This window comes from Scyliorhinus torazame, chromosome 11 (genome assembly GCF_047496885.1).
Source record: "Scyliorhinus torazame isolate Kashiwa2021f chromosome 11, sScyTor2.1, whole genome shotgun sequence".
NCBI lineage: Eukaryota > Metazoa > Chordata > Chondrichthyes > Carcharhiniformes > Scyliorhinidae > Scyliorhinus > Scyliorhinus torazame.
The window spans coordinates 134,687,047-134,709,274 of record NC_092717.1 but is presented as its reverse complement, the minus strand read 5'-3'; the positions used below and the strand labels follow the sequence as shown (position 1 = coordinate 134,709,274).

Below are 22,228 nucleotides of genomic sequence, written 5' to 3'. Positions count from 1 at the left end.
GGAGGAACAGACGGATCTTGGAGTCCACGTACATAGATCCCTCAAAGTTGCCACCTAGGTTGATAGGGTTGTTAAGAAGGCTTATAGTGTGTTGTCTTTCATTAACAGTGGGATTGAGTTCAAGAGCCGCAAGGTTTTGCTGCAGCTTTATAAAACCCTGGTTAGACCACACTTGGAATATTGTGTTTAGGTCTGGTCGCCTCATTTAGGAAGGATGTGGATGTTTTGGAGAGGGTGCTGAGATTTACCGGGATGCTGCCTGGACTGGGGGTCATGAAGAAAGGTTGAGGGAGCTAGGGCTTTCTCACTGGAGCGAAGACGAGAGGTGACATGATACATACATAGAACATACAGTGCAGAAGGAGGCCATTCAGCCCATCAAGTCTGCACCGACCCACTTAAGCCCTCACTTCCACCCTACCCCATAACCCAATAACCCCATCTAACCTTTTTGGACACAAAGGACAATTTAGCATGGCCAATCCACCAAACCTGCACATCTTTGGACTGAGAGGGGAAACCGGAGCACCCGGAGGAAACTCACGCAGACACGGGGAGAACATGCAGACTCCGCACAGACAGTGACCCAGCGGGGAATCGAACCTGGGATCCTGGCACAGATCAGGTCTAAAACTCTGCAATCCTATCATATCCAGTAATGAATGGTGGTGGGCACTTAAACAATCAACAGAAGGAGGATTGTCCACGAGCCCAGCACAGGAGTGTTAATGAGTGGGCTGAAGCATTTGCAACCATATTTAGGTGAATAACAGTCAAGCCACACAAGTGCAAACAATGGTCTTCATCAACAAGGGAGAATCTAACCATCTCACCTTCACATACAAGGAGTTATCATCACTGACCCCCCCCTCACCCCCAACTATTAACATCCCGTGTGTTACTATTGATGAGAAACGGACCAGAAATTCCCACACTCACTCAACCACCGAAGCAGTGTACCATCTACAAGATGCACAACAGCAACTCACCAAGGTTCCTTCAACAACATCTCTTTTTAAAATTAGTACCCAATTATTTTTTCCAAGGGGCAATTTTGCATTGCCAATCCACCTACCCTGCACATCTTTGGGTCGTGGGGGTGAAACCCATGCAGACACGGGGAGAATGTGCAAATTGCACATGGACAGTGACCCAGGGCCGGGATTTGAACCCAGGTCCTCAGAGCTGTAGGCAGCAATGCTAACCACTGTGCCACCGTGCTGCCCTCAACAGCATCTTAAATACCCACGAGCTCTACCACCTGGGACAGAGCAGCAGATGCATGAAAACACCACCACCAGCTCTCCTCCAAGTCATACACCATCCTAACTTGAACTTCACTGCCGTTCCCTCACTGGCGATGGGTCAAATCCTGGAACTCCCTTCCTAACTGCACTATTAGGTGTTCCTACAGCACATGGACTGCAGCAGATCAAGTCAACTGCATACCGCCACTTTCTGAAGGGCAATAAATGCTGACCTAGCCACATCCACCAAACAAATAAAAAACTACATTGATTTGCCTGGAAGGAGCTCCTTTAAACTCGTTAGTAGAGATGTGCGCGAGGATCCTTCCAGAATTGAAAACCTCAAGAGCAAGCGTTTTGCAAGTTTGGGTGACATGAGCATAATGTACCTATAAATCGTGAGCAAGTAAGCTTCTGTACCAAGTGGGAACTTTAACCCCCATGCCAAATGCATCACCAGCCAAGTTTAGGTGGCAGGCATTTAAGACACCAAGCATTCCCATTAAGAGTAAACCTGTTATTACATTTTTGGATGTTAAAAGTCGTAGGCAGAATTTAGTACAAACATTTCAACCCAACTTGCAGAATACTAGGTATTTTTAATGCAGACAGCACCATATATTTACAAGGATTACTATTACTGGACAACAATAGCCAATGATGAGGGTTTTGGGGAGCCCGAAGGTAGTGAGGGGAAGGAACTGGTGGTGAGTGGGAGAAAGCGGAATGGGAAAAGCCACATCATAGTGATCATCCAGTCGTTCAAATTCTTTGATTTTTATTTCTATTTTCTTTGTTTGGTCCTTTTAGGACTGCTTTGTAAATTACAATTGGAGTGCAATTACAGTTGAAATACGGAGTGACATTTATCAGAGAGTACAATCTGTTCTGTGGCTGCAATTATGTTTGTGAAAAATATCCTAAAACGGGCAACAATTAGTCTACTGTAACTTCCGTGGAGTGACAATCAAGGTCAGATTGTCACTCCATTCCCAGTTACTTACTCTGAAATGCAACTGCACCTCAGTCCTGGTGAGAAAGGTTCAGTGCAGCGGTTCCAAAAGCTTTGTGTAGAGGGCAGCTGAGTCAGAGGGAAGGAACTAAACATATCTGCTTTACAACAGCTAAAGGCCCAGCCACATTTAGAAGGTTAGTGTGTAAGCTGTATAAGCTAACTTTCTCCGGGTATTTATTACTGTAAGATAATCGGAACCATCTGAAGTTTGCAATTTTAACGTAGTTTTGGATGTTCTCATTGCAGAACAAATGCCCAATGTGAGTTTGAACTTCCCAGCTGATTGCTGTGCATCCTTAAATTGGGGAGGGTGGGGAAGGAGGAGAGAGGGAGGAGTGTGTCTCCCCAGTTGGGTGTACCCCCGCTACCACTAAGCTCAGAAGCTATGGGCCACTATTTCTGAAAACTTGGAATTGAAACTTGTCAGAGCCAATGTCTTCAGTCCCAATAAAAAACAAGCAAGAAAGATAGGCAGTGGAATTCGCAGTCGGCAGGATCCTGTAGTCAGTGCACCCACGCCTGCGAGTTACCCGAAGCCGTAGGTGGTCACGACCGGCTGTGGGAACAGAGAATCCCGCTGCCAGTGGGGCACGGCGCACAGGAAAACAGGGCTGGCGAACTGGAGAACCCCGTCCAGGATATTTATGGTGCATTGCACAACTTCTGCATATGCCAAAATGTTTTACAGCAAATGGCAAAACATTGAAAGTAGTTATGATCATAATAAAGAAATGAAACAGCCAACTTGGAGTTATGTGCTGTCACAATAAAAATCAATTCCCTGCATGTAACTTGAGCCTGTAAACTTGGAAGCACTTGAAAGACGTGCTGGACAAACCAATGACAAATATAAAATGCATACTGACCACATTCTCCCCACAGGTCTTTTAGTTACCCCAGAAAGCTCATGCATTTTTTTCTACTTTAACATAAAGGAAAAAGCCTTGAAATACGACGAGAGGGATCCTCTGTTTCAGAAACTAACTGTTGATGCCGGGACTGAATCTGTGCAGGCGGTGGCCCAAGGCATAGGGCAGGGCTGCCCTGTCACAGCTATGTACCAGGGCCACCTGGACATCGCAGCAGAGCTCCAGAGCTTGGCCGAGGGTTATGGTTGAGGGTGTCATCTGCATTGCCCAGGCACTGGCTGACCTTCACCAGTGCCGGAGGGAGGTGGCCCAGTCCCTGTACTCCATGGCTGCGAACAAGGAGACCCTGGTCAAGACGAGAGCGGGCCTCCAGGAGTGGCAGCGCCTGGAGGCAGGGGGGCCCCAGCGGTTCACTCCAGCCTGAAGGCCACTGGCATCCCGAAGGATGCAGTGGTCATGGGGCCCGTGCCGGTGACTCTCGCAGGGAAGATGCCAGAACACCACAGCCCATTGGACACTGCACCCCCACTCCTCCTGTCCCTGGTGCATCCGATGGCTAACGGGCAGAACAGGATGTTACCATGCCACTTGGGGCACCCAAGCAACTCCAGAGCCCATGCAGGCCCGGAGGCTCCAGAGGACATCTGCCAAAAGGGACCCATCTCACAGAGCAGGACTACCAGCAGGCCGCCTCCACCCCTAACGTACCGCCTGGTGATCCACCTAGATGTAATATTAGGTACTGTAAGGCCAGAAAGGAAGACACCAGTTAAGTTGGCATGGGTGCAGTACATAGGATGGCGTAGGGGCCAGGCACAAACTTTTATAGTTTACATGTTATTTGCAAAATAAACACCCGTGCACAGAAGTTCCAACCTGCCTCGGTACTCTTTCAGGAGGGTGTGTGTGGGATGGGCTTGGCCAGGTTGGCTGCAGAGGGGGCACTGGGTGAGTGGGGGGGCAGAAGATGGGCAGATGGTGAAGGTGGTCACAGGCCTCCAGAGTGGTCTAAGCATCTGATACACTATTCGATCACGCCCCTGGACGCTGAATGGATGCTGCTGTCACACCCCCTCCCGCCCCCACTCACCTCCCTCCCCCCCCCCCACACACCTCCCTCCCCCCCCCCCACACACCTCCCTCCCCCCCCCCCCCACACACCTCCCTCCCCCCCCACACACCTCCCTCCCCCCCCCACACACCTCCCTCCCCCCCCCACACACCTCCCTCCCCCCCCCCACACACCTCCCTCCCCCCCCCCACACACCTCCCTCCCCCCCCCCCACACACCTCCCTCCCCCCCCCCCCACACACCTCCCTCCCCCCCCCCCACACACCTCCCTCCCCCCCCCCACACACCTCCCTCCCCCCCCCCACACACCTCCCTCCCCCCCCCACACACACCCTCACCCCCCCTCCCCCACACACCCTCACCCCCCCTCCCCCACACACCCTCACCCCCCCTCCCCCACACACCCCCCCTCCCCCCACACACACACACCCTCACCCCCCCTCCCCCACACACAACCCCCCCCCTCCCCCCACACACACACCCCATCCCCACCTTTGCCACCCCAAAGGTTCAGTGGGACTGCCTGATGGAATGGCCAGCTCGCAGGCAGGGATCACCCAGGAAGATGTTGTGAAACGCTATGGAGCACCAGAGCTCATCAGAGCAGCTCATCATAGTCTTCCATCCCCTGGACCAGACCCGTTATTAATACCAACCCAGCAGGTAGGAATCATGGAGGGAGATTAGGACGGGTGGTCATGAGAGGGGGTGGTCGAATCGTCCAGGCCCCCTAGTTAGTGAACTTAGAGTTGATTAGAGCATTCCCCCTCCTCCAGGATGGCACCCCTCTGCTGTGCGATGTTGTGGAGGAAGCAACAGGCCACCACAATGTGAGAGGCTCACCGCCATACTGGAGGATCGCTCCAGAGCAGTCCAGGCACCTGAACCACATCTTCAGGACACTGATACGCCGCTTGATAAAACCCCTGTTCGCTACATGGTTCTCCGCATCGGTCTGTGGACTCCAGGTAGGTGTCATCAGTCGCAACTACAACGGATAACCTCTGTCCTCCCCAAGCAGCTCCTGATCGTACAGCCTCAGTTGAGCCCCAGGGCTGCCGACAGTGGTACCAGTGGCTGGTCCTACCCATTCCAGCGGTACGCTCCACAGCCCCTGTCCGGCACCCTCCTGTAGGGTCTACTGTGGGCATCCTCCTTGGGTGGGCCACGTGATGCTCCGCCGGCAGGTGGTGCCTGATTGTGGTGGGGATTGGAGGAGTGTCTTGCACTCTGTGGCAATAGCGGTCCGTGCTAGGACGCCCCGGTCCAGGGGGGGCAGCCAACCAGTAGCAGGACTGGCAACCCACGTGTCCTACCCCGCTCTCTCTCCCACGGTACATTTCCCGGTTTTTAAAACCACAAGTGAATCTCGCCATTGGCAAATCTCCTGGCAGAGCATCGCGAGTGCCTCAGAGACGGGGTCGAGCCCGTTAATGGCACTCCGGTGGGCACCTGGTAGCTCATTCTCCGCAATTGCATTTTGTGATTCCGGCAGCGGTGGACGGAGAATTCCTCCCTGCTTTTTCTGCAGCTGGGGAGCTATGCAACTATGCCACGTAACAATACTGTCGAAGTTGCACCTCAAGTTTGAGGACCGGCACGGTAGCACAGTGGTTAGCACTGTTGCTTCACATCTCCAGGGTCCCAGTTTTGATTCCTGGCTTGGGTCACTGTCTGTACGGAGTCTACACGGGATTCCACCTGGCCATCATACACTGCCCTTAGTGTCCAAAAACGTTAGGTGGAGTTATTGGGTTTCGGGGATGGGTTGGAGGTGTGGGCTGAAGTGGGGTGCTCTTTCCAAGGGCCGGTGCAGACCTGATGGGCTGAATGGCCTCCTTCTGCACTATAAATTCTATGATTCAATGATTGAATGTCAATTTGTGCTTTAAATTAACTCCTCACATGATTTATAAAAAAACACAAGAAGCAGAAGACACACCAGTCTCAAGCAGGAGGCCTCCATGCCCAAGAAAGCATCTCAACCTCATTTCAGTCACGACACAAAGTTAACAAAAGTCAGTCTTTTTGCTTTCTGTATGGTTAATCCTTCGACACACAGTCCCCGAAATATCTCCAGCAGTGCTGGCCTGAGAACACAAAATATCTGACCAACAGATCAATACAACTCAATAAACTGCTCCTCATATTCCGGGCAGAACCATAATGCAATTCTTCACAAAAGCAAATGCTACTACTGAAATATGCTCACCTCGGAGCAAAATACCAGTAATACAAGCAGCTCTAAATAGTTACAAAACCCCATAAAAGGACTGGATGGGCCACAGTAGCTTGCCTCCCAAATCACATAAAAACAGCAGAGCAGCAATGTGGATTAGCAAATATCCTCTTTTTAACCAGAGAGAAAATTATCCTTGTATCAAATAGCTGGTGTAGCAAATAGCCAGGGGCTGGTTTAGCACAGGGCTAAATAGCTGACATTTTAAGTAGACCAAGGCAGGCCAGCAGCACGGTTCAATTCCCGTACCAGACTCCCCGAACAGGCGGCGGAATGTGGCGACTGGGGGCTTTTCACAGCAACTTCATTTGAAGCCTACTTGTGACAATAAGCGATTTTCATTTCACTTCAGCTGTCTGGCAAGTATATGGCTGAATAAGAATCATATGCATCGAGCTCTCCTGCATTAACATTCCTTTCACCTGCCTCCCACACGAAAGACACAAATGATTACAGAAGGACCACGGAAATATCACTTTCCACTTCTCAGCAAATATGGACACCCACACAACCATAGCAAGCTATTGAACAACTTGGCAAGCCAAACATCCCACAAAAATGGAACTTCATCAATTTGCCAAAAAAAAAATGTTGAGCAAATACGAGCGGTGGGATTCTCCCATGCCGGGCCGGCAGACGATTCTCCGAGGAGCGGAGAATCGGCACCATTTGGCCGGCATGTTTGGAGTGGTGCCAGTTGCAGGCCGCTGTCCGCAGCCGGGCCGCCGATTCTCCGGCCTTGATTGGCCGAGCGGCCACTCGTAAACGGCAGTCCCGCCGGCGCCGTTCACACCTGCTCGCACCCAGCATGAACTCTGCGCATAGGGTCGGGGTGTGGCCTGTGGGGCGGGGAAAAGCGCTCCTTCACCCGAGGGGGGGGGCTCCGATGGAGTCTGGCCCACGATCGGGGCTCACCAATCGGCGGGCCGGCCTCTTCAGCCCCGGCCCTATTTTATCATGCGTCCGGCCCCTGGACCCCCACGCCATGTTGCGTCGGGGCTGGTGCGCTGAGGAAGTCCCCCGCGCAGTCGCGGGTGTTGGCGCGGCCCAACTGCACATGCGGGGGTTGGCGCGGTGCCCATTTGGCGCCGGGAAGGGAGGCGAAAGCGGCGTGAACCACTCCAGCACCGTGCTGGCCTTCTACGGGGGCCAGAATCGGTAGTGCCCGCACCAGTTTCGTGCCGTCGTGAAATGCAACGGCGTTCACGACGGCGCGAACACGGTCTCAATTTCGGAGCGTTTCACGCAGATACGGGGAGAACGTGCAGGAGATTTGACCTGAATTTTAGGGTTAAGACTAATTTTTGATAGTGAACGGTGTTTGTTGGCCAGAACTGGTTGGGCTAGTTTTAATGGCAACCTTTAATTAGATGCAAATTTAGGGTACTGAGAGATTATACCTGGTCATAACTATTGAAACGATTGGGAGATTATAATTATCAGGAAAGATTAATAAACTGGGGGGGGGGGGGGGGTTCACTGAAAGGCTGAGTGAGGGGTGGCCTAATGTGTCTTTAAGATTGTGAAATGATTTGGTTGGGCAGGAAGAGGTTTGCCCAAAGGGCAATTGAGGTAATTGCTGGGATTCATTCACGATGTATAAACACACGAGTGGAAAGAAACAGGTGGTTATTCTGATAAAGTCTGATGAAGACAGGCGGTAGGAGGTTTGTGTGGGCACAATCACTGGTATATTCCGGTCTTCTGTGCTGTACTTCCAATTTAATTCTAAGCATGACTGGTGACTATGAGCAATTTCTTTTTAATGACTAGCATTTTAGAAATCATACCTGTACTTACATTGGCTATTTGTGCTGACAGGATTGAAAATTTGATTATACAGGGTAAAGGTCAGTGAAGGTAGAAGATGACTGAAAGAACAGGAGTGTAGCACTAAAGTACGGTTGAATTATAACAACTTTGTTCCTCTGGTATTTTGTGGAACGATAGAATGGTTACACAGCACAGGAGGCGGCAATTTGGCTGGCTCTCCAAGGGAGCAATTTACCCAGTGTCACTTCCTGCTTTTTCCTGGTAGCCCTACATTCTCCTTTTTCAGATAACAATCCAATTCACTCCCAAATGCATCGATCACAAACTCCATCACAAACACAGGCAGTGCATTCCAGATCCTAACTACTCCCATGTGAAATCTCTCCATGACCCCATTTCTTCTTTTGTCAATTACCTTAAATCTGTGCTCTCTTGTTCACTATCCTTCTCTCATGGGATCAGTTTATCCCCCATCTACTCTGTCCAGGCACCACTAGATTTTGTACATCTTTATCGAATCACAGAATTTTGGCAACATTGTATGGAACTTAGAAGCATAGAATTTACAGTGCAGAAGGAGGCCATTTGGCCCATCGAGTCTGTACCAGCCCTTGGAAAGAACACCACACTTAAGCCCACACTTCCAACCTATCCCTGTTACCCAGTAACTCCACCCACCCTTTTGGACACGAAGGGCAATTTAGCATAGCTAATCCACCTAACCTGCACATCTTTGGACTGTGGGAGGAAACGCAGACACGGGGAGAACGTGCAGACTCCGCACAGACAGTGTCCCAAGCTGGGAATCGAACCTGGGACTGTGGAGTTGTGAAGCAACTGTGCTAATCACTGTGCCACCGGACTTGTACATGAATTTTTGGAGATGAAAAGGTTGAAAACTTAGGAATTTTGCTTAGCTGATCCAAATGTGGTGGAGTGAAACTCTCGTTCCTCTGCATTCATAGAATCTATTCCAAATTGTGGGGATTTGGTCATATTTTTACATCCTGCGTAAGCTACCAGCACTTCCAAGTCTAGATCAGAGGCACACAGTCTAATCTGTTTTAGAAGCAGAGAAGTCCACAGATTATTTGGTGAAGGTCTTTATCAACATCCTTTCCCAGGTCAAGATTACACTCATTTTAAACAACCTTGGAGGAAACAGCTGCAGATTTTGTCAATAAAAAAGGTAATCAAGCTACTTCAGGATCAACTACCCAAGTTAGAGCTCTCTGCTGATTCCCAGCGAGTTGCTGCTGTCTCCATCAGCACAAGAGTGTTTGACCATCAATCCCACATCATCAAACATGTTGAACGCAACTACTCTTGCCTCCATGCACAAATTCTTTCAAATTACATTGCATAGTGTACAGCTGACAACTGTGGTGCAGACGATCATTACGGAATGTACTGTATAACTCCCACCAATTCAACAAAGCACCTGAAATGTGCTGTCAGTATACTGATATTCTACATAATCACAATCTGGGTGATATTACAAACCACAATGTGGTTTGAACATTCTAGGGCTTTATAGTGCCATCAGAAACCATTGGTACAGAGTGCAAACCATGCAGAAATAGTTAGCTGGGTGATTTTTTAAAAAGCATTCATAGAAGGATCTGAAAACAATTCCTTAGTTGTCCCTGCATGTTCTCTTCCTCAGAACAGTAATAAAGATGGAAGACCCAAAGAAAGATCACAGTAAACTGGGAGGTCAATAGTTGTTGCACTTAGAACTACCAGTTCATTAACATCTATGCAGCTCTGACCAGCAAAAGCTACCAGTAGATACTACTAAAGAAAATAGAGAACTATAGGACTTGAAACAAATCACTTTCAGTGGGGAGGGGGCAAGGTGAAATTAGCAGAGGGACAAACCTGTCAGTAGTCCTAAATGCCCAGTTTTGTTCTGCATCACATAAGAGTTAAATATGGTTTTTGTTCTGAGAAATACAGCATCCAACAATCTTTTGTATAAATTACAACATTCAGTATACTCTGAAATCTTCAAATCAATAAAGGACTGGATTAACATTGATCAAACATTGATAAGCTTACAATACAAATATTCATAATTAAATACAAAGTTTATGGGATAACCCTACCCTACAGGTTTTAAAACCATCAACAAATGCATTTACACCTTTTGTGATATACAAGTAATTTGTATACAATATTACTTCAGAGGTTACAAGAAAAACTTACAATGAGAGAATTGCGTAATGACCGATTGTTTAAGGCAATCTTATTTTAAAATAATGCAAGGTTTTTGTTATACGTACAAGTTGATTCTGAAGAAATCTATGCCACCTCCACATGCAAACAATATCTTCAGTTACAGACCGCAATTTTTGTAGAAATAAATTTTGCATGGTTTTGTGTATTTTCTTATCTAGCTTAATTTAAAATACAAATTTCAATATCAAAGGATGTGGCAAAACAGAATTTATCCCAAAAGACTGAACAGTTCCCAAGTGCTAAGTTTTCAAACAAACAGAATAGGTCCAGCCCATGAGGAGCATATAATTTGTTTGGAATTTAGTTATTGGGAACATAGTATTCGCACTTAATTATAAACTTTAATACACTTAAGCTATCAATGAGCTTTCATTTTTTTTTGATCAACGATAATTTATATAGCGCCTTTAAATATAGAAACATTCCATGGTGGTTCACAGGAGCATTATAAGATGACCAAAAGCTAGGTTACAACAGTATGTCTTAAGAAGGATCTTAAAGAAGGAAAACAAGAAAACAAGGCACAGGAGTGTAGGAAGGCAATTCCAGAACTTGGGTCCACGCAACTACTAGGCATGGCCGCCAATAGTATAACAATTATAATTTGGAATGCACAGAGTTAGAGTAGTGTAGATACCTCAGAGGATTGCGGATTTGGAAGGGTTTACACAGAGGGGTAGGGCAAGGCCATGGAGGGATTTGAAAACAATGGCAAGAATTTTAAAAGTAATTGATTGACCAGGAGCAAATAATTACCGAGCATAGGGATAATAGGGGAACAGGACTTGCTATAAGTTCAGACACAGGCAGGAGTTTCGGGTGGCCTCAAGTTAAGAGGGTACAATGTGAGAGTATAGGTAAAATGAAGGCATGGAAGATTGTTTCAGCAGCAATAAGCTGAGACGGGGTGAAGTTTAGCCATAGCGCAGGGCAAGTGTATCATGGGAGTTCAGGACTTGACCGCTAACATCACTAAATTTATGGATCACATACGCGATCACCTGGACGGAATGCAGGATCCTGGCTCTTGGGGTAACTGGGGATTTGGGGGTTGGAAGGACTGGTTGATAAATATGGCCATGTATTTAGTGGTGGCTATCGGCTGCATCTTTGTGGGCCTGGCCATCCTTAAATGTGTGATAGGTAAAATGCGGGGTGCACTGGATCAGATCAACGCCCCTAAAAACTTAACTGTTAAAATCCATGAGGGTGCAGCAGATGAGGGGGGGCTAAGCCAGGAATTGGAAATGCAGCGACGGATCTTTTTAGATGAGGAACCGTAGCTATGGATTGGATAGTTTGGTTATCATGGAATGATAAAAGGAGGGAATGATGAATGTGATATAAAATAGTTACTTTAGAGATATTAATGTAATGTAGAGGTAGGCCAGTCTAATTCTGGTGAGTTCACAGACAAAGGATTTCAGACCGCATGGAAAAGCAGGAAGAGGTGTGTCCACCAAAGCAGGAGAAAAGGATGCGGAGTAATAGGGGCCAGAGGAAGGGATTGGAAGTGAGCCAATCAGAATAGATCAAACAGGTCAGGAGGGATATAGGATGACCTATGGGCGTCGAGTATGTGAAACTTGATACCATTTGAATTGATTTGCAGATATCCCTTTGTCTCTTTGTTCATTCGCTTTCCTGGATGTAGGAGACTGGATGTGTCCTATGTTTCTGTGAAAGGAATCAAACTTGCAAGCTAAATAAAATAACTAATGCTGTACCTGCAAATCCATCTCAACTTTTATTGAGGCCAGACTGACGGGTAAAGAAACTAAGGATTCAACAAATGTTATTCAGTTTCAAATCTTCTTTCCCTTGCTGGGTTTAAATATCTTAGAAGACTTGCACAGTTACTGTGGCATGGGACTCCACAGATCTGTAATTACAGGGGAAGACAGCGGCATTCATGGATTCCATTCCAAATTGTGTGGATGGGATCATTTTTTATAATGCTCTGAATACATGATTCAAATCCCACCACATCAACTGGTGGAATTTGAACTCAATTATGTCTTTGAAAATCTGGAATTTGAATCTAGTCTCAGAAATGGTATCATCAAATAAACATTGGGTTCACTGATGTTCTTTAGGGAAGGAAATCTGCCATCCTTCACTGTCTGGCCCACATGTGACTCCGGAGCTACAATGTGGTTGACTCTTAGATGCCCTCTGCAGGCCACTCTGTTCAACAGCAACATAGAAGTTAAGGTGCAAACCATTCAGTCCATCGTGCCTGTACTGGCTCACGAAAGAATCAAGAAATCTGAAGAATTTGAGAGATAAGTTAAAAAGAAAATCCAAATTATATGCAAGGGCAAATTCTGCTCAGGTTTAATTAGTTGACATATTAGCTGTTTAGCAATATGAAATAATGGTAACCAATATCATGGCCTTCATATAAAATCTATAAAAGCCATGTAGGACCATTTTGTATGGGTTACGGAGTACTGTGAAACTTACAAGTGCATGAACTCAGTTTTCTGTACACTGAACACCTGTAGATGATTGCACAACTTTTGCACATAAATTATAAGACAAAGAGGTCCTTTAAAATCAGACAGTAATAATAGTCAATGTCTAATCATAGCAATTAATCATCCTACAAAACCCAGAGATGAAGCAAGGAAACTCCCTGTGGTGGAAAACTTTGGGAACCAGAGGTCCAAAGTTACCAATTCCTCCCAAGAATGCTAGACTAACCATATAATTAGTCTTACAATTGCTCACACATAGCATCCTAAAATAATATCTTCTGAAAGAAGACCTTCTAATTTTTATTGGAAAGTAGACAACATACTTCCACCATCTCCCTTGGGAGCCCATTCCATTTTGGAGCAAGTGATCAAAAATGTGGAAAAACTGTTTTCACAGATTCATTTTAAAATTCCCCCAATCCCCCTTTCAAGCGAAGGCTTTTTTGAATACTTAAATTTTTATCTGCAGAAGAATACACTGTCCCCAGAATTTTGGTGGAGCGCTGTGGGAGCACAATTGCAAGGTTGGAAGAGGGCAGTGTTCCAGTACCTCGTAGAAATTCCATCCAATATACCAGTAAGTTCCCAATTTAGTCGTAGAAAATTCCCAAGAATGCCAAAGCAAAAGAAAAAAAATTCCATTGATGCTCTTTGTCCCCTTTCTCTTTACAGAAGCATTAAAGAAAGAAATGTATTAGGCTCCTATCTGATGATGACAGCCACAAAACCTGCAGCTGGGCAGACACCTATACAGGTGGACTGGGATGTGGTCAGCACCTTTAGCTTTAGGTCAGTAAGGTCTAGTGCTCTGACAGAGCAGAACATAACATGGAATGTCAAGCAGACCACCATTTAAAAAAAATAATACTGATCAACATCATTAAACGAGTGACATATTTTAGCATAGATTTTGAAATAAGCAATTTACCACCTTGACATTTCTGGGCAACTCTTTACAATGCCAACTTTGAATTTAAGTTCAAAAATTCAACCTGAAAAACATAAAAATGTAATTACCTAAAATTAAGCCCACCATTGTACTCAAATAGCCAGTTCCACTGCCAAGGTTCAGGAAAGACAATCCTGGTTGAAGTTTCAGTGCTTCCATAACTTCAGAGTAGATACAAGGTGCTGACAGATGTATGTTGCCATGCTTCCAAGCCAAGTCCTTATAAGCATTTTCCCTATATCCCTCCAAATAATAATCTGCACGATCGATGGCCCTAAAGGCTCGCTCCACTCTTTCAGTACGTATGTACTGGGCTTCTTTTAAGTTGTCAATTAAGTCGTCATTATCTTCACCAGCACTCACAGCTCCACCCATGACTTCTTGTGTTGGGAAATCTGATCAGACCCACGAAATGTTAGAACACTGAGTGCAATAGATAATGCATGAGCAGATGATGACAAGTATAGCACTTCACAAGCCTGGATATTGGGGTCTTAGGACAGGATCACAGTATTGCAACACAATGTGTAGAAACCTGCAAAAGACAATTACAGTGCATGAAAACGAACTATGTAATAAAATGCATTCAATTTACAGTAGTTGGAGTAGGGTTATTGAAAAAATAGCAACCTGGACTCCCTCTTAGCAGCCCCTTAGATTTTGCAAGATCTTTGCTTGAAACCTCTTCTAGGCTATGTGTGACCAATAAGTCAGAGCAGGCACATGAAGGGAAAAACCAAGCCTTAGCTGAAGGAATTGAGAAACAGAGGGAGTTTGAAAGTGCAGCAGCAAGAGGGGTAGGTGGGGCAATAAGAGGCAATGTAAACCAGCAACAAAGACAATATTTTAAGTGCAAAGCGAGCTTGGTGTAGCATGGGTGATATTTCACAGCAAATTTGTTGGTCAATACAGCACTTAATTCATCAAGCCTGTAGGTGACTAAAACATGCATGTTCATTTCAGCAGTACATTGGTTCTGGTGGGGACAGAATCAGGCAGCGGTAAATAAAAGGTGGAAATAGATATTGGTCAGCCTCCCACCTAGCTCTTGAATAGGACACTAAGGTGGAGAACAGCCTGCAACAGTGACCAGAATGTTGGTGGAAAGGCAATATGGTGGCTGAATATTACTTGTCTTTCCAAAATTTAGCTGCAAGGAATTGTGGCTAATCCAAAACTGGATGTTGAACGTGCAAACTGACAGCATATAAACAGCTCAGGGAAGGCTATAGAGAGATAAAGCTGTCATCAGCATACATGTAGAAGCTGATGCCATATCTACAGATGCTGGCAACAAGGTACAGTTGGGAGAAAAAAGAGCACTTTCAAATCTTAACTTTGAAAGAATACACTAATGGAGACTTGCAGTTCAAGAATAAAGTTTTCTTTAAATAAATCAACAAAGTTTTTCCTCTTCAGGTTTAAGCTCGAAAGAGAAACATTTTCTAACTGCTTTTAATGCTTCGTGGGCTTGGAAATGTCAGTCTTGTAAAAATAGATTTATTTGGACCCTTCCTGAAAAAAACTGCAATACATCAATTTGTACAGAAAGTATAACAAGCAACCCAATGTACTATTAAAAAAAAAAATCCAAGTTGCAACTTACCATATTAAAAAATAATTAACTTTTTAGTTAGAATCTTAAAAGGCAATTAAAAATTAAGTTCCCAAATCCATAGGTTCAAATAAAGCAATAATGTTAACAGTCCACATGGATGATTGAAATTCACCTTGCTGATATGCTTGTCCCTAAATACAAGTTAAGATTCCTCATTAAAGCTATTCTCTGCCTTTGTTGCATGCTTCTCTAATCTCAGAAATCATACAAACTACAATTTTGAAGTTATATCAGGAGGTCTATGCACAACCCGCATTACAATCTTAGATCCTTTTCTCTTTCTTAATGCTATTTACATTGCTTGTTCACTTCTCATTATATTTTCTATCATTAAAGTGATTTCATCCTTAATCACCAAGCCTCCTCTTCCTCCTCTGTCATTTTTCCCCACACTTGCAGTCGGCAAATGCTGGTATATTCAGCACCCTGTCCTAGCTGCCTTGCAGCCATGTCCTAGTAACGGCTAGCACATCATACCTGCAAGTTAAATTTGCACCTGCTATTCATTCCATTTGTTCCTCATGTTGTGTGAGTTTTCATAAAGAATGCTAATTTGGGCCACACATCCTGGCCTAACCAGTCTTTCGGCTATAATGTCTTTCCCACGTGTTTCTTAATTCTTTCATGGTTTAATCACTTCACATATTTTTCTTTTACCTATGGTGCCCAAAGCGCAATGTTGGTTATTTGACTCTCCTCCCTTTCGTTTGTGTTTGAATTATTAACACTGCCCTTTTCACCCGAGACTACCACTGTGCCACCTAACCCTTCTCCCCCCCTCAAACCACCATTTACTTATTTATAGCCCCTGTGACCACCCTATTTATCTCCTCCACCAAGACTCTAATCCCAGACTATAGATCATCCTGACACTATAGTTATTTTCTGCACCAATACTGGGTAATAATCCAGAGATTATAACCCTTGAGATCTTGTTCTTTAATTTACCTACCAATTCCTGGTGTTTTCCAAACTCTTCCCCAAGTTGTTGGTTTTAACATAGATCACTACGACTGGATATTCCTCTTCCCTCTAGAATATCCATTCAACCCTCATTCACCTGGTATCAGGCAAACAATGTGCCACATGAGACACTTGATCATGCTCAAAAAGGAAGCTATCTGTCCCTCCCCTAATTATAGAGTTCCATACTACAGGGCAGCACGGTAGCACAAGTGATTAGCACTATGGCTTTACAACGCCAGGGTCCCAGGTTCGATTCCCTGCTGGGTCACTGTCTGTGCGGAGTCTGCACGTTCTCCCCGTGCCTGCGTGGGTTTCCTCCGGGTGCTAAGGTTTCCTCCCACAGTCCAAAGACGTGCAGGTTAGGTGGATTGGCCGTGATAAATTGCCCTTAGTGGCCAAAAAGATTAGGAGTGGTTATTAGGTTACGGGGATAGGGTGGAAGTAAGGGCTTAAGTGGGTCGGTGCGGACTCGATGGGCCGAATGGCCTCCTTTTGCACTGCATGTTCTACTGCATTCCCCATCTTGTTCTCCCCAGTTCCTCGGTCCTTGCATTTGGACGGCCTCCTGCTTCAAGATGCCATGTTGTGGATTCAGGCCATTTTTTCAACAGGTTTTTTGATTTTATCTTTACAGATATAAAATACATTGTACCATTTGAATAGAATCAGTTTCGGTGCATCCTCGGTCTCTATCTTACCCAGGTTTGCCTGATTATGTCACATCCACACCTAAACCTTCATCATTCTAAGTGTGACCAAAGTCTTGAGAAAACTGTGTTGATCCAGCCTTCCTCTCTCTTACGAGTGCCTCAAATTACGCTGCAACTCAATGACTCTGAGCCAAAGGGGCTCAAAACGGAAACATCATCTACAGATGTGCTCACTCCGAATAGTCTCGCTGTCTACGAACTCCCACATTCAGTATGCCGAACACATAACCTACTCTGTAACATGTGTACTTTTCTTAAATCTGCTTTTGAGTTTGTTGTCAACACACACTTTTTCTGCACACTAATCAAAGGCAACACAAGTATTTTTTTTTTCTTTAAATGCTGCAAGTGGTTAAGAGACTGAATTCTCCACCGCCTGCAGGAAAGTTCCCAATGCGGCAGAGGATTCAGCGTCAGGCGCTGATCCCACTCCAATGCTCCAGTCCCCCACTGGCATCATATCCTGTGCCAGCGGGAGGATGCAAATGGGTAATTTAAGACCCATTTGCATCCTATTAAAGGGATGGGTACCATATTCTCCAGGCCCACGAATCATGTGGGCGAGATTTCGTGCAGGTCTTGACAAATATGGACCTCGCGGTGGGAAAAGGGGGCAACTCTTTAAGGGAGTTGCCCCCAAAGTCGATTGGAGAGTCACCGTTCCCGCCCCCGCCCCCCCCCCCCCCCCCAAACAGTTATCGACTTTCCCACCCCACCAGAAAGGAGATCCTTGCCTGCAAGACCCCCATAAGAAAGACCCCATGCCTGAAGACCCCCCATAAGAGAGACCGCTGGTCTGGAAGTTAGAGAGCAGTCCAAAAAGAGTCAGTGAAAAAAAAAATCACTGCTTTAAAACTCACCTGGGCAATATACCTGCTGGCTCAGGCAGAGGAAGCAAACCTGTGGGGTTTCCAGGCAGGGGTATCTCTAATTAAGGGGGTCTCTGGTGAGGGTCTCTCGAGGGAGTCACGCTTGTACTGTGGGGGTGACCCAGAAAATCCCAAGAGCCTCGCAATCCTCGCAGGATTGGGACTGGTTTCTTGATTTGCACTCCCAGCACGAGCGCAAATCAGGTGAGATTCAAGTCCGGTGGGAGAACAGTCTCCCAAATGGAGTATCCTGCCCCAGAGCTAAGAGCAGAAGCCAATTTAGCCCCTTGAGCCTGCTCCGTCATTCAATATAGTCATGGCTGATCTCATCTTGGCTTCGTCTCCACCTTCCTGCCCATAACTCTTCATGCCACTACTAATTAAAAACCTATTCATATTCTCAAATTTGTTTAGTGTTCCAGCGTCCACTGCGCTCCGTGGTAAAGAATTCCACAGATTCACGAGTGAAGTAATTCCACCTCATTTTGGTTTTAAATCTGCCACCTTTTTTTTAAAATTTAGAGTACCCAATTATTTTTTTCAATTAAGGGGCAATTTAGCATGGCCAATCCATCTACTTTGCACATCTTTGGGTTGTGGGGGCGAAACCCATGCAAACACTGGGAGAATATGCAAACTCCACACGGACAGTGACCCAGAGCCGGGATCGAACCTAGGACTTCGGCGCCGTGAGACAGGAGTGCAGAACACTACGCCACCGTGCTGCCCAAATCTGCCACCTCTTAGCCCAAAACTATGGCCTTTGGTTCTAGAATGTCCAACACAGGGAAACATTGACTCTACATTCATCCTGTCAATCCCCTTTCGCACCTTATGCACCTCAATTAGATTTGGAACTGTAATGCAGTGCTCAATGGGATGGTGGTGGCAGATTCAATTTGGTTTTCAAAAAGGAAAATTGATAAATAGTGCAGGGTTACAGATAAAGATATGAGTGGGAATTGCTGAATTACACTTGCAGAACTGGCATAGCTTCAACAGGACTGAATGTTCTATTACTGTGCTATAACTATTCTTAATCAATATTTCTAACTTGCACTAAGCACTAAAACACTTGACAGAAATGCTTACTACCTCACAGTCACATGATCCATTAAGTACTGGAAGGAAAAGGTCCCACACCGTCTTCACCCGGAATCAAATTTCCACTTGCACCAAATTCACAACTTCTGTTCAAATGGTCGACACAATGTTACACAAATTTATAATGTGTATTTTTTCCTCCAGATAGTAATTTCCTCACCCACCTGTATAACTGTTCATTGTATTTAAATGGAATCATGTATGCTGGGACAGTTCTTGGGCCATCTTTCATCATCATAGTGCCCTAGAAATTGGCGCAGCAGGGTATTGAGATGAGAAAAATAGATCATTGTCTCTAATTAATACCGTACTTTATTCCCTATTGCTTCTAAAATTGTTGCAACCAGGTATATTGATTCGCTAATATGGTCCTCATTGTAATCATCTTTGAGCCAATTGTAGAAGACAGAGAATGTGGCTAACTCGCAGGTATTCGAAATTGGCAGCATATGTTCCATTAGCATTTGTGTTGAGATCTCAACTATCTGCTGTATTCCTCAACAACTTAGAGAAGATAAAAAGCCAAATGTCTAAATTTGCTGATGACATGAAGATCAGTGGTATTGTAAACCGTGCAAGTGGAGGCATAAAATTAATAGGCAAATCTATAACAAATTAATTTCAATGTAGGAAAATGTGATCCACTCAGAACCTAAAAAGGATAGAACAGGGTATTCTCTGAATGGTGGAAAGCTGTAAACATTGGTGGTCCAGAGTCCTGGGGTCTAGCTACAAAACATTAAAATTCCATGAACACGTACAGAAAATAAGGGTGATGGAATGTTGACCTTTATATCCAGAGGTATCAAGATCAGCTGTTGTATTCAGCTATACAAAGCCCTAATTAGACCACACCCGGAAGAATATACTAGCCTTCAGGGAGTGCATGGTGCATTTACTAGATTGATTCCTGGATTTCAAGGGTTCAGCTGCAAAGAAAGATCATGCAAAGAAGGGTTCTAGCCCCTGGAATTTAAGAGGTTAAAGATTGATTTGATTAAAGTATTAAAGAAATCAAGGGGGACATATAGGATAGATGGAGAGAAACTATTTCCACTAGTTGTAGAGTCTCGACCTGGCTGCAGTCAACAACAAAAAAAAATCAGAGCCCCAATCTACATCTCCAAATCCTTTTTCACCTCAGTGGAAAAATTGACCTTGGCCTGTGTGTGTGTGTGTGTGTGGGGGGGGGGTGGAATCCTAGGAGCCCCAAAAAAGACTTGCAGAGAACGAGACGCATGGGGGCCCTAGCCCTCCCAAACCTTCAATATTACTACGAGGCAGCAACAGCACAAATGGTAAAGGGGTGGACAAAGGAGCAGGAAGCTGAATGGGTGAGAATGGAGAAGGGCTCCATCACAGGAACCTCCCTCCGGGGCCTGGCCACGGCAGAGCTCCCACCCCCACCGACCATGCACTCAACGAGTCCAGTGGCGACAGCCACACTCTTGTTCTTGGAACCAACTACACCAGCACATCGGTTTAACTGAAATGTTTATTAAGGCCCCTCATCTGCAACCACCACAGGTTCGTGCCACCCAAAATTGACACCACCTTCAAAAGATGGAGACAGGATGGTTGGGGGGGGGGGGGGGGGGGGGGTGTAGACAGTTAGGAACTTCAACAGACTGACAACACTAGAGGAACTAACAGAGACGTTCCAGCTGACAGGGGGAAACAAACTGAGATATATGCATGTCAAAAAATTATGTACGGCAACAAGATCATATTCACGACCACCGCAACAATTACTGTTAGCGGATCTTCTGGATGTTGACATCTGATGGAGAAAATTAAATTTGGCATTCGGGGATCGGAAGAGGGCTTCCACAAAACATGGGATCCATTCATCCAGACCGGTTTGTAGCCAACAGCCCATAAGCCATAGGGAGGGGGAAGCTACAGTAAAACTATGGACACAAACGAAAAGAAATGAGGGGGGGGGCTGCAATATATAGGCATGGAGCCCAACCATGCCCAACACATAACAAAATAGACGGCATCACGCCACTCCCAACAGGAACAGGTTAAAAATCCCGATGAGGGGAGGGGGCATGCCAGATGGCAAGAAGGGGAGGAGGATCAGGAGGAAGGGGGGGGGGGGAAGAAAAAAAAAAAGGGAAGCGGGGATCCAACTAAAACTAAGCGCCTACTAAAGAACAAGAAATTGGAACCAATGTAAATAATGAAAGACAACCGACGTATATATTTTTCTTTATATATTCACGCTCATCTTTGCTCTATATAGAATGAAAAACCACGGACCTCCTGGCCAACAAGGCCTTCTGCCATAAAACATCACAGGCGACTAAGTGACTAACAACCGGAACAGGGAGGTCTCACCTTCCACGTTCTGGAGGCACTAAAGGCTGTGAATCAGAGGGGAAATTATAGCCTACAAGGCATGCAGAGACAGGGAAGAGGGGGTGGCCAGGCAACAGCTGATCAACTCTATATTAGGAGGTAGATAGAAAGTACTCCTAGGCCTCGACCATAAAGCTGCTGGCGGAGAGGAAAGCAGTGCACCAATTCCACCAGACACGAGGGGGAAAGGCTGGCTGCCTGCTGGTTCACCAGCTGCGAAAGCAGGCAGTCACGAGGGAAACAGCACAGGTAAAAGGTAGCAGAGGCAGACTGGTAGCGGAACTAAAAGAGGTCAATCAAGCATTTGAAACCTTTACCCAGGGCTGTACACCTCCGATCCCCACAACAGGGTGAAACAGTTCCTCGACGGACTGGATATGCCAGTTGTGGGGGAGGACAGGCGGGAGGAACTGGAAGCACCAATAGATCTGGGAGAAATCATGGAGGGCATTAGCTCCGTGCAGGTGGGGAAGGCGCCAGGAACAGACAGGTTTCAGGCAGACTTCTACAAACTATTTGCACGGCCCTGGCCCCACATCTAAGGGACATGCTCGCGGACTTGCGAGCAAGGAGCACCCAGCCTCCTACACTAGCACAGGCCATGATATCGTTGATACCCAAAAAAAACAAAGACCCGACGGAATGCGGCTCATATAGACGCATTTCACTACTGAATTTAGACGCGAAGATACTCATGAAGGAGCCCCTGCCA

At 45.9% G+C, this 22,228-nt stretch overlaps 1 protein-coding gene and 1 long non-coding RNA gene across 6 annotated transcripts in view; both read right to left on the bottom strand.

Annotated features, from left to right (window-relative positions):
* Positions 1-22,228, bottom strand: part of pcmtd1 (protein-L-isoaspartate (D-aspartate) O-methyltransferase domain containing 1) — an 87,801-nt gene that overhangs the window by 33,373 nt on the left and 32,200 nt on the right. For 4 of the 5 annotated variants that reach the window (XR_011933397.1, XM_072467788.1, XM_072467789.1 and 1 more), the window contains one exon: positions 13,954-14,420. The exons of the other annotated variant lie outside the window; for it this stretch is intronic. Coding sequence is in view for 3 of the 4 variants with exons in the window: in XM_072467788.1 (XP_072323889.1) it covers positions 13,954-14,260 (307 nt within the window). In the remaining variant the exon portion in view is untranslated. The remainder of the gene's footprint in view (positions 1-13,953; positions 14,421-22,228) is intronic. 5 annotated transcript variants of the gene reach the window in all.
* On the bottom strand, positions 9,303-13,938 carry LOC140385540 (uncharacterized). Its single transcript, XR_011933398.1, has 2 exons — positions 12,050-13,938; positions 9,303-10,614 (listed from the first exon to the last, which is right to left on the bottom strand). It is a non-coding gene; the product is annotated as an uncharacterized lncRNA (long non-coding RNA).